Here is a 13,587-nt window from a genome sequence, read left to right on the forward strand (position 1 = left end):
GTGAAGGATTAAGCAGCACAAGAAAATTTATTCTTTTAAAAATAGAGAAAAATAAATACAGCCATACACAATACAAAGCCACTTTCAAATGAATAGGACTTTAGGAGGATCAGAGAAGTTTTGCTCTGATCCCTCAAGTAAAGGCCCCTCACTTGATGAAGCTTTGGCACATCATCACTCCATGACAAGTGCACTCGCTGATATTTAATGTAAATCAAGACAAACTGTCCTCGTCAGTCCCCTTCCACAGGTGAGCCCCCAGCAGAAACCAAGGACCACCCTGCATATGTACAGCTATATACTCCTGCTATATCATGGAGTGCACTCAGTTGAGACTCTCCTGCCCTACTCATCCCTTCGACAGTCAGCCCATGTTCTTTCGGTTCCCATATCCCTTTGGGTGTGTGTCTTTCCAGTCCTCCCAGGCTCGAGTTTTCTGTAGAGTTTCCTCATCGTCCTCTTCCACCTTCTTCTCCTGCTGCTCTTTCTGCAGCTCCTCTTCAGAAAGATCTGCTGATGGTCAAGAAAAAGAGTAAGCTACCACACAGGGAAACGGAAACAAATGAGAATCACCAGTCAAGTTCTCTGTAGTGATGTCTCCTGGAATATGATCTTTAAGAACAAAGGACTTGCCATATGGGATCATCCTAATGGTTCATCTAGATTGGTAGCCTGTCTGTTGCAGAGAAAGGTGCAAGGAAGTCCACCGTGGCCAATTATGAAACAAACCCATAGGGAAAGTGTCTTTCTAACCCCTCCCCCACTTAATGGCTGACTTATGCCCTGAAGCACAAAGGCTTATATCCTTTCTGTTCTTCTACTCAAATATAACTGTGGATATACTCAGTCATATAAGTGTCTAATCCTTTTTTTAATCCTGTTAGGCTCTTACTTCAGAGATGATGTGGCAGAGAGTCCCAGTGGTTAATGGGGGGGGAGTGGGGAAGAGAAAGAGTCCTCAGCAGTTTAGTATATTACTTTATAATTTATTTGCAGTAGTGCCGACAGTCCAGGGCCCCATGGTGCTAGTCATTTCACCAACTTACAGATACGTTCTTTGGGGCTGGGACTACCTTTCATTTTCATTAAGCGTTCCCTGTTTTTGTATTATGAGAATGGTCCTCCCATTTACCCTTTGTGTACCCTTTACTTTCTTTGCATCTTGGGTTTTGTTTTTAACTAACTATCATAGTCCCCTTTTATTTCTCTCTTCTCTAAACTGCACCATGTACCTCTTCAAATAGAAGTTTCTCCAAAACCTTTCATCACTTTTGTGGCCCATATACAGACCCTTTGATTTCTGGTCAGCCCATCTCAAAAAAAGATAGAGTACGTGTGTTCCGTTCTGATCTAAGAGAAGGTGTGCCCTGATCTATATTATGGTAATATGTTTTCAGTATTATTCTCCATCCAACTCTTTATACATCCTAACACTGTTTGCTTTTTGAACTGCTGCTGCATATTGAACAGGTGTTTTCATTGAGATGTCTGCAGTGACACTCAAATACCTTTCCTTAGTGGTTCCAGTTAATTAAGAACCCAGTTCTATACATGATGAGTTCAAATGATTCCTTCTGAGGTACACTAGCTTACATTTCCTAACACTCATTTGCCATCGTGTTGCTCATTCAGCTAGGTTTGTTGGGTCCCTCTGAAGTTCCTTGCATTCTTCACTTTTCCCCCCCCTTCCTTTTGTTTTCTGTTTCAGCCAGTTTCAGAGCCATGGCAGTACTTGGCCTGTCACCCTACTGCTACTTAGTTTTCTTAATAGCCTCTTGTGACAGACTTTGAAGGACGACAGATTACAGCATATCTGGATTTTCAAAAAGCATGCCTGTTCCTATTTTGTTAACAAGCTCACAGAACACTAGTAGATTAAAAAGTCCGATTTCTCCTTTACAAAAAGATGTTTCAGCCTGTCTCCATCATATTATATTTATCTTGTTGTTTTACAATTGTGTATAATTGTTTCAACCAATTTTCCTGACACTGCAATAATGCACACTGGTTTGTGATTCCTAGGATCATTAGCACCCCCATTTATATTTTCCTTACTGCTCCATACCTGCTGTTGTTAGGGGTCTGCCTTTGTCAGGCATGATGCCCTGTTTACAGCGCTGTTCGTACCAATCATTTACTGTCATCGTTGCCAGGCTAGGATAGCCAGCTCCTAACACCCTGCAGGAAGAAACAGAAAGTTAACATAAAGCTACATACATGGTGCACATTCTATGTCAAGTTAATCCTCCTGTTGTGGCCTCATATCGCAGGTACCCACAACACACCAAGACAACAGTCTTTCCAGGGCAGCCCCAACTTATCAAGCATATTCTCACCTCCCATTCAAGAGTCCTTAGTCTGTTTAAATGAACCCTCCTGATTTGTACAGTCTATGTTATTTTTCCTGTTAAGTAAGAAATAAAATAAAAGGAAAGCATGACCCTGTAAGTTCTATACAGATATTAATCTCCTTTTGGCCCATTTGGTAAAGGTAGGATTAGACCTAGAATCATTGACCAAAAAGCTCTTCCTTTATGATGCTGCAGTGCACAGAAAATCATCTGCCTGGCTGATGTTCTCCCCACAAAGTGACTGCATTTCAGTGGTGGTAGCTAATAAATTTGCAAAGCTGCTGCATTTGCATGAAGAGCACTTGAAAAACACAATTATAAAAATGATTAAGATGAGTTTAGATCCAGTCACATATCAAATTAACAAGATTGAGGATGTCATTCTGGGGCCAGAAGATAGTTAAGGACTTTAGAACAGAATGCCTTAGAATTCCATCCCTGCAAAGATCTCTGTTGTCGTCTAGTTGAAGCAGCACAAATCATTCCAATTTCTCCACAAGTTTGACAGCCAGAATTTATAGTCTGATCCTTGTATTCAGGGTCTTTCTTCTGGATCCTTTGTGAACCACAAGGTCATCCTGACCACCGGACTATTAGAGATTCTTCTATCCCTCCTCAGAGCAAACTCCTTTCAGTTTTCTTGTAAACGAAAGGAAGTCCCAGCAAGGAACTATGTTCTGGGGTCCCACAGAAAGAGACAGAAGGGCCAGACAAGGCCACTTCGGTCATCACTCAGAACTTTATGAATCCTTCCCACCAGCATCTCATCTTCCCTGATCTTGATTCTGCAAGGATAGTGCCTCAGCCACCTTCTCAATGAGTCTGTTCCACTAACGCATTACTCTGACTTAGCTTTTTGATTCCACAGCTTCTGGCCATGGCTGCTTGCTCTACTGTCTTCTCAGGGTGTAACAACTCACAGCTTTGCTTTAAATTGCTCCCCAGAGAATAATTTAGACTCGCCTCCAGTCCACTGAAGATGTTTCTCTTTCTACAATATACACTTTGTTCCCCTCCAGCCTCTTCTTGTTTTCTTCAGGCTCTTTCTTGGTCTGACAATATCCCAGGACTACTGAATCATCATTGCTTCTGTTCATTATTAGGCTCATCGGTCAAAGTCAGGGTGTATCCGATGCAGTTTCCTGCTGCTTTTAGCTCAGTTCCATTTATTTGGCTTATTCATTTTTGCATCTAATGGCCATAATGAAGATCTGGCAACAATCTGTTTTATTTATTATATCAGTCAATGCAGAACACAGATTTGGATGCTATCATTGATTTCCCTTTCCTACAGTCTTCCCATTTAGTAACTTTACACACATACCCTTCCATCTCCTAGAGCGCCTGCTGTACTGTGTCACTGCCCCATCAAGATAATTTAAACTCACTAGGAACAGCAGAGGGGCAAGTACCAATCTCTGGAAATTTTTTTTTTTTTTAAAATTTTCCCCCTCAGACTGGACATTACAGTAATACTGCTATAAGGTTAGAAATGTCTCTTCCTCCATTTCCTGTCTTGTTCTGTCCCAAAGCCTGAAATGTGGCCTTGGGGGGTTCTTTATCAAAAAGGATAGGGAAACAGCAAACTGGTTGCATGCTGCACTTTGCCATCTTCTGGGAGAGGGCTACTTCTATTCCAGAGTCTGCCACTGTGGGCTTAATCCACACCCCCCGCCTCCCTGTGAACTCTGGATATATGCTGTTATTCTGCACAAATAGTTGTAATCAACATCTTCTCTGAGGATTTGGGGCTCAGCAGTTGCAGTTCAAGTCACTAATGACTAGGAATGTCTAATATGTGTTATGATACATATACCTACTTTGGGACACCTTACATTTATCCTGTAATGCTATGCGGGACAAACATGGTTTGTGCTGGAACTAATGTATTTACATAGAGCTCAAGCCTACAGCAATTTGCTCTCCAGTAACCTTACATCCACAGAGACCATCCCAGAAGTCTAAAAGGCAGAGACCTGCTCAGCTCTTAGGACCCTTGAAGCAGCATCCATTCACCCCAAAGGATAAGGATGGATGACACCCCTAGATACATGCTTGCTGTAGATCACCAAGCAATTAGGAACCAAGCTCAGAATCCGGTCCTTTACTTAGCTAAATAAACACATTTTAAGATCCCAACAAAGGCCATACTGTGAACATGGCAAAAAGCTTAGGCACAGGATGGTGACAAAAGACCTGGCAACCATACTCTTTCCGATATATTTGTATACCTACCAGTTAATTGTAAAATCCTGAATCCATTCAGTGCACTTCCTATTAACAGCTAGAATTAAGGAGTTATGTGTGTTTCTCAAGAAACATAGCAGACCTCTCTAGTAGATAACATCTTGCTCCCCTATCAAGGTTATTTATTTTGGCTATATGACAGTCTTCTCCTGAGTTTGCCATTAGACTGATGGACAGACTGCTTCTGAAGTCACAGCTTTCACTGGCTCTAACACATTGACACGTCACATTAGAGACTGACATTGATAAACTACAACAGAGTTACCCAGATCCTTTGAGCACAAACATGCACCTCACTCCTATGGATAGATCCAAAATCTCAAGCTTTGCAGGAGTAAAATTTCTTTTAAACATAGGACGAAAAGGGAACTGTAACAAAGGTGAAGCAAAGAGCAGCCAACTCAGACTGCCTACTAGCCACCAACCTTCTTTCCTTTTTTGGCTCTGTTTCAAGCCCTAGATTGGTAAAGGAAGTGCTAAGAGACTCTCTGTGTGCGTTGCAACAGTGATGCTGCTATGACACATCGAGGGCTCAGAGAGGGGCAAAGGAAGCCTTGCCAGCTGGGAACTCTCCCCAGTTAACCAAATATAAAGAAAACAGACCATAGATATGGTGGTACTCTTGGATCAGTGCACTCCACAGAGAGATGCTAGGACAGCATATTGGAGCATGCTGGTAGAGGGGAAATAAAAAGGAAAGGAAAAGTGGGAGGAGGTCTCTTACAGGCTCCCACTCCACCACATACAATAAAAGCCATCCTGATGTGGTGCAGGTATCGAAGAAATATTCCCTTTGGACGTGGAAGAATGCCCTGAGCCCAGCTTAGCCTTTTGTAAACGCAAGTGCTCTGCTCACTACTTCCAGGAAAATGGAGCCATAGATTGCATCTAACATTATTATGGTGCAACATACTTAGCCTGCATGGCGTCTCGGGTGAGAATGAAAGGTTTCATTGCAGTCCTGGGATGCTGAGAAGTCTGAGGAGGTGCTGAAGCCTTGAGATGGGAAACAAAAAGCAAACAGAAGATTTACCTTCAGAATAACCTCCCCTGCATCCCCCTCCATGTCCTCAAGTGCAGAGCATGAGAAGAGCGCCACCTCTGCAGTCAGAGAAACATACTGAGGGTACGTCTACACTGCACCTGGGAGGTGTGATTCCCAGTGAGGAGAGAGACTTGTGCTAGCTCTGTTTGAGAGAGTGTGCTAAAAACAGCAGGATGGATGTTGTAGCACAGGCAGCGGCTCAGGCTTCCTGCCTGAATCCAAGATCGCCTGATCCCCTGGGTCGAAGTTCAGATGGCTAGCCTGAGCCACCATCTGTCCCACAATGACCACACTGCTGTTTTTAGCATACTTGCTTGAGCAGCCCAAGTGCACTTATCTACTGGTGCTGGGAATCACGTGCCAGCTGCAGTGTAGACATACCATGAGTCTGACAAGTTCCGGCCTTAACCCATGCTACGCCATAAACTTCCTAGGTGAGCTTCAGCATGTGACATCACTTCCCTGTGACTCAGGCACTCCCGTCCTGGGTGAAAGCAAGAAGCTGATAAAACATGAGGCAGCTTCAGTTGAGCTAGACTAACCTGGAGGAAAGAAACAAGAACAGTTATTGCTCCCAGAGACCAAACATGGCACATCTGCCACTCAGTAAATCCTATCACGAGCAGTAATTCTACCACCTCAGAGCACTGCAGATGAGCAGAGCACTGTCACTCCAGCTGACAGTGCTACAGGGACAGGTCATTGAAGTGCACAAAACAAGTTTATGTCCCAAATAGAATATTGTATGCAATATCCATTTAATGTGTTTCTAATTCTAACCAGTAGACATCTTAAATGAACAGCACAAAGCTTGAACTCTTGAAAACAGCATCAGTCTGTATGATACAGATGTTGCATTTGCTGAAGGGGCTTTTACTGTTTAACAGGGTCACTCCTTTCAGATGGTACTTGGACATTCCGAAAGCCAAGACTGCATGCTTAAAAGATCACTGGATTATTATTTTAACTGTGGCAGATTTATTATTTTAAGAGTGAGGGACTGACAGTCTGGCATAGTGTAGAGAAACAGGCAAACCTGCTCCAGTAGTCTTTAATGTACCTCTAGTCTGATGTGCAACACTCTGCTGTTTCAAGCCTTGACTGCCCACAACTAGAAAAGGTCATGCCAAATTTGGTCCTGGTTTGTTAATAGAGACAAATATATAAACAGAGACTCCTCCATTCATTTTACTGGTGATCTATGTAGGATTTTAACCCATGACTTCACATATGAAAGTACACTAAGCTCTGCCATTGAAACCATCTGATAATCTTTCATTTTGTTTCAGGCTCACCAATGTCCATCATCAACCTACACAAAACCTACAAGCCCCACACCCCACGACATATCCCAAATCTCATACCTGTTTTAGTGCATTCCTTCCTCTCAAAATCACCATTTCCTGGTCAATGCTCTCTATTTCCTCCAGGCTTGTTGTGATCCACTTCTGGATTTGCAGAATGTAGAATTCCCGTATCTGTTCCTCCTCTGCCTGGCCACTCTCCACAAAAGCTTTCATGGAGGCCAACTTGTTCTCCACCTCCTTCTTCTGCTTATATCTGCCTCAGGGAGGGAGAGATAGGACCATTTAAGGAGCCTCTTTCAAACAACTTTTTAACAGATGCTATTCTGACACAGCTGACAGTACAGCAAAGAGAGTTCAGGATGTCACAGGGTGGATCACACCTTGTTAAAATTACCTTTTGGAACAAGTAGCTCTGAAGTTCAGAATTAGAACACATCCCAACAGAACTACAGTGGCTTACAGGGAAAAGTAAAGCAATATATTTCAATACAAGTCAGCACCTTATGGCCAGCCCACTCTCTGGAGACCATCAGCAAAGTGCCCCACAAACTACAGTTTGAGAACCCTAACATGGAGTACAAGGACACTCTTCCCATACTAATCAGTACTAATCAGCATCCAGCAGGTGGCTTTATCTTCTTGACTAAAGGCCTTCCCTTTCCCCTGTAAGGCTACTGAGAATATATAAACAGTCACATGCATATAGCACAATACAAGAGGGAAATCTGCTACAGTCTCCCTTTCCTCTCCCCTTCACTTTGCCTGGTTATGATCCTTCTTTGATGTGTCAAATCAAGTTTAGATTATATGATCTTTGGAGCAAGCATGGGATCTTCACCTGTCTTTGTGAGGTGCCCAATACAATTTTTGGAACTCAAAAAAAATATATATATACACAAAAGGGCAGTTTTTGATGGCTCATTTCTGCAGTGTGGGTAAGAACAGACCTTAGCTGCAGGTATATCTTATTTAACAGCAAAGTGGAGATATTTCAAACAAGAGGCTGGCTGAGATGCCAGAAAGCCTGCTGACCATTAACGAAAACCAGAGATACAATTTTAAAGTGGGTACAGTGCCATCTTAAGGAAACTAGCTCTTTAAAGAGAAAAGTCATGCTGACAGGATGTGTGAATAACTGCAAATAAGGGAGTACTTAACACCCAGGAGCTTCTCCAACAATACAATAGCCACTATGGGTACCTGGTGGAAAAACCAAATAGAAAAAAACACCCATGGTGCACAAAATATTCCAGCAAAGGTCATTTTGGTTTTTCTCAAGTAAATGTTATTATGGTAGAAGCTGTGCTAAAGCCACCTATGCATAGAATAGATATTGCTTCTGCCCATGCACTGAGTTTCCCACACACAATACAACCAATACTCCTAATGGAGAGATTACCTGAAGAAAAGGGGCACTCAAACTTCATGGCCTAAAATCTTTAGTGCCCCTGCTGAGAGACCACCAACATGAGAGCTAATTAAACCCTTCTTAGGAAATAAAGATATCAGAGGGGATCCTATAGGATGCAGTAATTCCTGGCTAGACAGAGATCTGGGCTTCAAAGTCTGAATCCTTGCGTTCAAAGTGCAAAAGGACACCTGAACCAGAAAACAGGGAGCTGATTTATTACTTTATGGGATTATTATTTAAATCAAATATGCTTCTACGGCTAGCCCCTTATGCCCAGTTTCAGTGATTAACAAACTCAGCTAGGGAATCGTTTCTGGGGTCCTCAGAATAAAACATTAAGAACCAAGGAGAGAGAAACTAAGGGGGTTGGAAGAGCAGATCATTCAGGAGAACCTCAGTATTGAATTTACTAAGAGAGACTGGAGAAGCATAATGTTAAGCAACAGAAGGACCAGAACTCCAACTTCCCTCCTGGAGCAGTCCAAGGGAAGTGACCCCATCCAAGCGACCTTTATACTTTGAAGTAGGACAATCCTCTTCAAATAAGTTACTCCAAGGACACCACACGTTTTATTACTATTCTCCAGACTCTAGAATTCTACCACATTCCTTCCAGTTACAGTTGAGGGCCTCCATGCACTTGGGGTGATGGAGGGTGAGGGGGAAGAGGAGGCAGGAACATGCAAGTCTGGAATATAAGGAAGAGGTGCCATTCACCTGAACTGAGGTGTACTGGTGAATCCACATAAGAAAATCTTGCCCAGTCTGTGTGAACTATGCTTGTCTTTATCAAAGTCAACGTGATTCCTCACTGCTGACATCAAGCCAACTTCCCAGATCAGACTGCAGCTTACCCTTGAACAGAATCTACAGAGAAGACGTTGCCTCTCCCCCCACCCCCCATATACATATTGTTGCCAACAATCTTGGTCTCATAGTAAGAAGTGACCTTATATGTACATTATATCTTATTATACAATTTGAAAAATAGGTATTGTTTAAATTGTTGCATTAAAGCTTATGCTGAAGAAGAGGCAGCAGTACTGAGGACTTTGATAAGTGTATGGTGTTTTTCCCTCTCACAGTAAAAAGGCTTTGGAGATAAAATAGTATCATTTCACTGATCCAGTTACCATCCCAAATCCATTTATCTTAGAATATGAACTCTTTGGGGCTGGGACCATGTGTTTGTATGCAGCTCGGTGGGTCAGTAAGTTTGGCCACGCCTGAAATAGAGGCTCTGGTAATATTTCTTTTCCTCTCATTTACAACTTTAGGCTCCAATCTGGTAAATACTGCACAAATGGTTCCTCTCTGTGCAAGATGGGGTCTTAGTTACTTGAGTGATTACAACTACTGAATAGAAGTTGTAATCAACATGCCTATTAATGAATGCTATAGTAAATCAAGGGCTCTCCTGCCCAGGGAGAACTTTATAGCATTAAAAGATACCTATGGTGAATATCTTGAAAACTAGAATGCATGTTATTTAATAAATGGATGATGAAAAACTGTTTTTTCACTTTAATTACAATTCAAGCTATTCTCTTTACCATTTTATATTCTTCATTTCTATAATACACTGTACATTTTGTACTATGAAATATTCTACTTTTCCACCCCCTAATTTTGTATCTACAACTGCTTTAAGGTGGGGGGAGGGGAAAGGAAGACCTACCTTTCAATTTTTGCTTGTCTACTAGATGCCATGGCCACCAGACTGGACTGTCTGCCAGCTGGGCCAGCCCCAGAAGTACTCTCTGTAGGCTCATTTTCATTAGGACTCTCTGGCGTTGGTGGAAGGTGGAACTTGCCAATCTGGTAATTCTTGCAGAGCTTCAGGAAGTCCATGAAGTGGGCACGAGCACTCTGCACATGATCCAACCGCTTGCTAAGATTGACCTGTTTCATGGTGAGGGCTCCCAACAAAGCAGGTAACAGCAGATACTTCAGGTCAGCAGATGCAATCTCCTCCAGGTCTTCGTTTTGGCTGAAAGAGAAATAAGATCTTCTTGTACCTCTGCCCTATTGGGTTCACGCCTATGGCATGTATAGGACGAGCTGTAATCTCCACATCTCTGCCATGGGAGGAGGACCACAAGGAAGGGATGGAAGGAACACATTTCCTCAGCTGAAGACAGCTCCTGGAGTGCAAGCTCTGAAGTCTTGTCTAAACTAGGATAAAAGATGGGTTTTTAAAATGTGTTAGCTAATATTTTATAATCACCATAGCTTTTATCTTAGCCTAGACAAGGCCCCAGATAGAGCAGTAATACTCACAACATACAATGCTCTTTAGCAATTGGTTTAGGTCTTTCTGCATCACCATATTCTATGGATTGTTATGCACTCCTAAAATAGTTGTAGACCAGCCCATTAATTAATGGGGGCCAGTTTTAATTCTCTAACTTGATCTCTTGCTAACAGGACCAGCAAGAAAATAGATGCAGGATGCTTAGCACTTAGGTGATGGAGCACTTCATGTCACTATGAAGCAATCCCTCTGACAGACCAAGTTGCAGAACTGATGGGCTATGAAAGCCAATGCCCCTCATCTGCAAGGTGGTGGCGACATTCCAGGGTAGTTTCTCCATGGGGGGTGGGAGGGGTCAGGCTCTGAAAAATAAAATAGTATAAAACTAATATGTAGCTTTTTGCTTCTTTATCAAGAATGTTGTCCATGTTTTTTTTAAATATTGCACTTTATGAAGTCGAGCAAATATACACATCTTATCATTTTGCACAAAGCCAAATCTGTTCTGACATGCTTTGAAATGCTTCGTCATCTTCTGTAAAACTTAACCACTAAACTGCCATAGAAGTGGCAGCAGGAGTTCTCTCTCACCTACCACAAACAGTATATCTGGGATTTTCATTCATACCCGCTGCTTGGAAACTATATTTACTGGATAAGCAGGATTCAGTGATCTGAACATTGGGAGTCCCAGATCCTAACCAAAGCTCTGCTACTAACTCTCCATAATCTTGCCTCTATTAGGGATATTTTGCAAACCCTTCCCACTGCTAGTGGCACCAGTTCAGGTTCCTACCCCAGCCAGAGTCCCGGTGTAAGGGAGCTGCTTCCTATCGGGGACATTTTAAGATCTGGGAAGGGTTCAGTGATGTGGGGCTTCAAACACCCGCGGCCTGTCTAAACCTGCGCTCCCAGGACAGACAGCAGGCTCCGAGACTGACCGCCCGGCCCACCCAAGCGATATGCAGCAGGCTCGTCCACCGAGTGCGCGGACCGAGGTAGCCCGACTGGTTGGTCGGGTCCGCAGAGCCCGGGGCCGGGGCCCAGCTGCCCGGGGGAAGGGGCCGCAGAGCCGGGAAAAGGGGGGAGGGGCGGGGCCGGCTGCCCGGGGGAAGGGGCCGCAGAGCCGGGGAAGGGGGGCGGGGCCCGAAGCCTCCACCCCCCGAAGGGGCAGCTCGGCCGCGCACCTGAAGAGGTCGAGCTGCGCTACGCCGCGGGCTGCCTGCTGCAGGAGGTCGAGCCCCCGCCGGACCTTGTCCTGGAGCGCCGGGGCCCCCGAGGAGGGCTCGGTACTGGCGTCCACCTCCTCCAAGAGCCGCCAGCCCGATTCCAGCAGTTCGGGGAGACGCGGTGGCGTCTCTGCTGCCCGCGCCGCCATCTTAGGAAGGTGCGCGCGGCCGATGCGCAACTCCTTCCGGGGCCGGGAACGGCGAAGGCGCGCCCGGCCGCCATATTAGTAGAGGCAGCCCTCAACTCACGCGCCCGTTCGCCATCTTAGTTGACGAAAGGAAGCGAGTTGCGCGGAGGGTTCGGGGCTTGAGGCAGCTCCCGGAGAGTCTCCTCGTGGGCGGGAGGCCCAGGCAGCCCCGGTTGATGTGCCTGGGCTGTCGCGCCTCTGGCACCGACAGTGGCCTAGCACCGCGCAAAGGCCGAAAGGCGCCTGCTCAGCCTGGGTTCCCAGCTGTTGCAGGCGCGGGTGCCTCGGCGGAAAGCGGGAGTCACACCCAGCGTGGCAGGACGCCTGGGTTCCATGGCCAGCTGTGCCCGGGCTGGCGGGTGCCACAGGCATGTCCATTCTCCTCGCTGTGCCTTAGTCTGGGTAGTTGTAAAATGAGGACAACACTCACACGTCTCTGTATGTGTGTGAACTCGTTAATGGCTGGTGCACTTGGAGGCCGGGGCACCGCCTGCTATAGAGACAGGTACAGGATTGTCTGTAAAAGTGAACGTGGTGCTGGCCAAAGGTGCTGAGCCCACTGTAGCAGCACACACTGACATTGGATTTACCAGACTCGTCACTAATGCCCCTCCATGGACTGCAGCAAATACCTAAACCAACCCTGTCAATTCATAGGAAACACGTGTGTCAGCCGTGATCAACTCCACTAGAATGTATTACTGTTAATTGTATAGTGGTTGAGCAAACTCTGCCTGACTCTTCCTGGAGGCTTTGTAGAACTGTAAACATGTACGTTACCTTTCCTTACCTATAAATTCCTTATAGGAGCAGCAGCAAAAAGAAGACTGTCCTTCCTTAACTTAGTTTTTATTAAAACTCCCTGACCATCTTCACATTAGAAAAATTTGACATGCTAATGACTTTGGATCGCTACCATATGCCTGTAACTCCTCTCATATTGGCACATGACATCGCTTTCCACAATCCACAGACTATCTTTAGAAAAGAAATGATCAATAAAATGAGGTTAGTCAAAAATGCACTAAAAGCTAAAAGTGAAATAAAATCCTTAGAGGTGGCTGGGATGCTATTAAGAAAAATCAATAATGGAATCTCAGAAGAGATGTATACTGCTGGATAAAAAAGGAACCAGGAAGCATGGAGGAAATCAGTATAGCTAAAAGGCCAAAGTTTGAGAGGCTATTTAACCAAACAGAAATCCTTCAAAATCTGTAAGTCTGTCCCTCATGAGCCCAAGAAACAGAAGCATAAATTATTGCAGGCAATAAGCAGTAGAGAAGTTAGAAGAGTCAAAATGGAGTTTGAAGAACAAATAGCTAAAGAATCTAATTTGTTTTAATCAGGGCCGCCCAGAGGATTCCGGGGGCCCGGGGTCTTCGGCGGGGGGGGCCCTTCCGTTCCGGGACCCGCCGCCGAAGTGCCCTGAAGACCCGCGGCGGGCCCCCCCCGCCGCCGAAGTGCAGCTCGGTCTTCGGCGGTAATTGGCGGGGCCCGCCGCGGGTCTTTGGGGCACTTCGGCGGCGGGTACCGGAAGGGAAGGGCCCCCCGCCGC

At 44.9% G+C, this 13,587-nt stretch overlaps 1 protein-coding gene across 3 annotated transcripts; it reads right to left on the bottom strand.

Moving 5' to 3' along the window:
- Positions 1-8: 8 nt before the first annotated feature.
- Positions 9-12,027, bottom strand: IGBP1 (immunoglobulin binding protein 1). Of its 3 annotated transcripts, none has more exons than XM_039487430.1 (6): positions 11,803-12,027; positions 10,040-10,351; positions 7,008-7,203; positions 5,512-5,594; positions 2,066-2,178; positions 9-510 (listed from the first exon to the last, which is right to left on the bottom strand). In XM_039487430.1, exons 1-6 carry the CDS (start codon positions 11,991-11,993, stop codon positions 365-367), a joined length of 1,041 nt encoding a protein of 346 aa, XP_039343364.1. In that variant the 5' UTR covers positions 11,994-12,027; the 3' UTR covers positions 9-364. The 3 variants fall into 3 exon arrangements, with proteins under 3 accessions (XP_039343364.1, XP_039343363.1, XP_039343365.1); XM_039487429.1 differs by having other exon boundaries at positions 9-513; positions 11,803-12,026; XM_039487431.1 differs by lacking the exon at positions 11,803-12,027 and adding an exon at positions 11,412-11,473 and having other exon boundaries at positions 9-513.
- Positions 12,028-13,587: the final 1,560 nt, after the last annotated feature.

This window comes from Mauremys reevesii, linkage group 9, assembly GCF_016161935.1.
Source record: "Mauremys reevesii isolate NIE-2019 linkage group 9, ASM1616193v1, whole genome shotgun sequence".
NCBI lineage: Eukaryota > Metazoa > Chordata > Testudines > Geoemydidae > Mauremys > Mauremys reevesii.

What these genes read in the sequence shown, in the direction of transcription:
- IGBP1 (XM_039487429.1), bottom strand. Translation starts at nt 11,993, where the DNA reads ATGGCGGCGCGGGCAGCAGAGACGCCACCGCGTCTCCCCGAACTGCTG. An exon ending in AGACAAGCAAAAATTGAAAG is followed by an intron (nt 7,204 to 10,039) that starts GTAGGTCTTCCT and finishes TCCCTGAGGCAG; the next exon opens with ATATAAGCAGAAGAAGGAGG. An exon ending in CGAGACGCCATGCAGGCTAA is followed by an intron (nt 2,179 to 5,511) that starts GTATGTTGCACC and finishes TTCTTCCTGCAG; the next exon opens with GGTGTTAGGAGCTGGCTATC.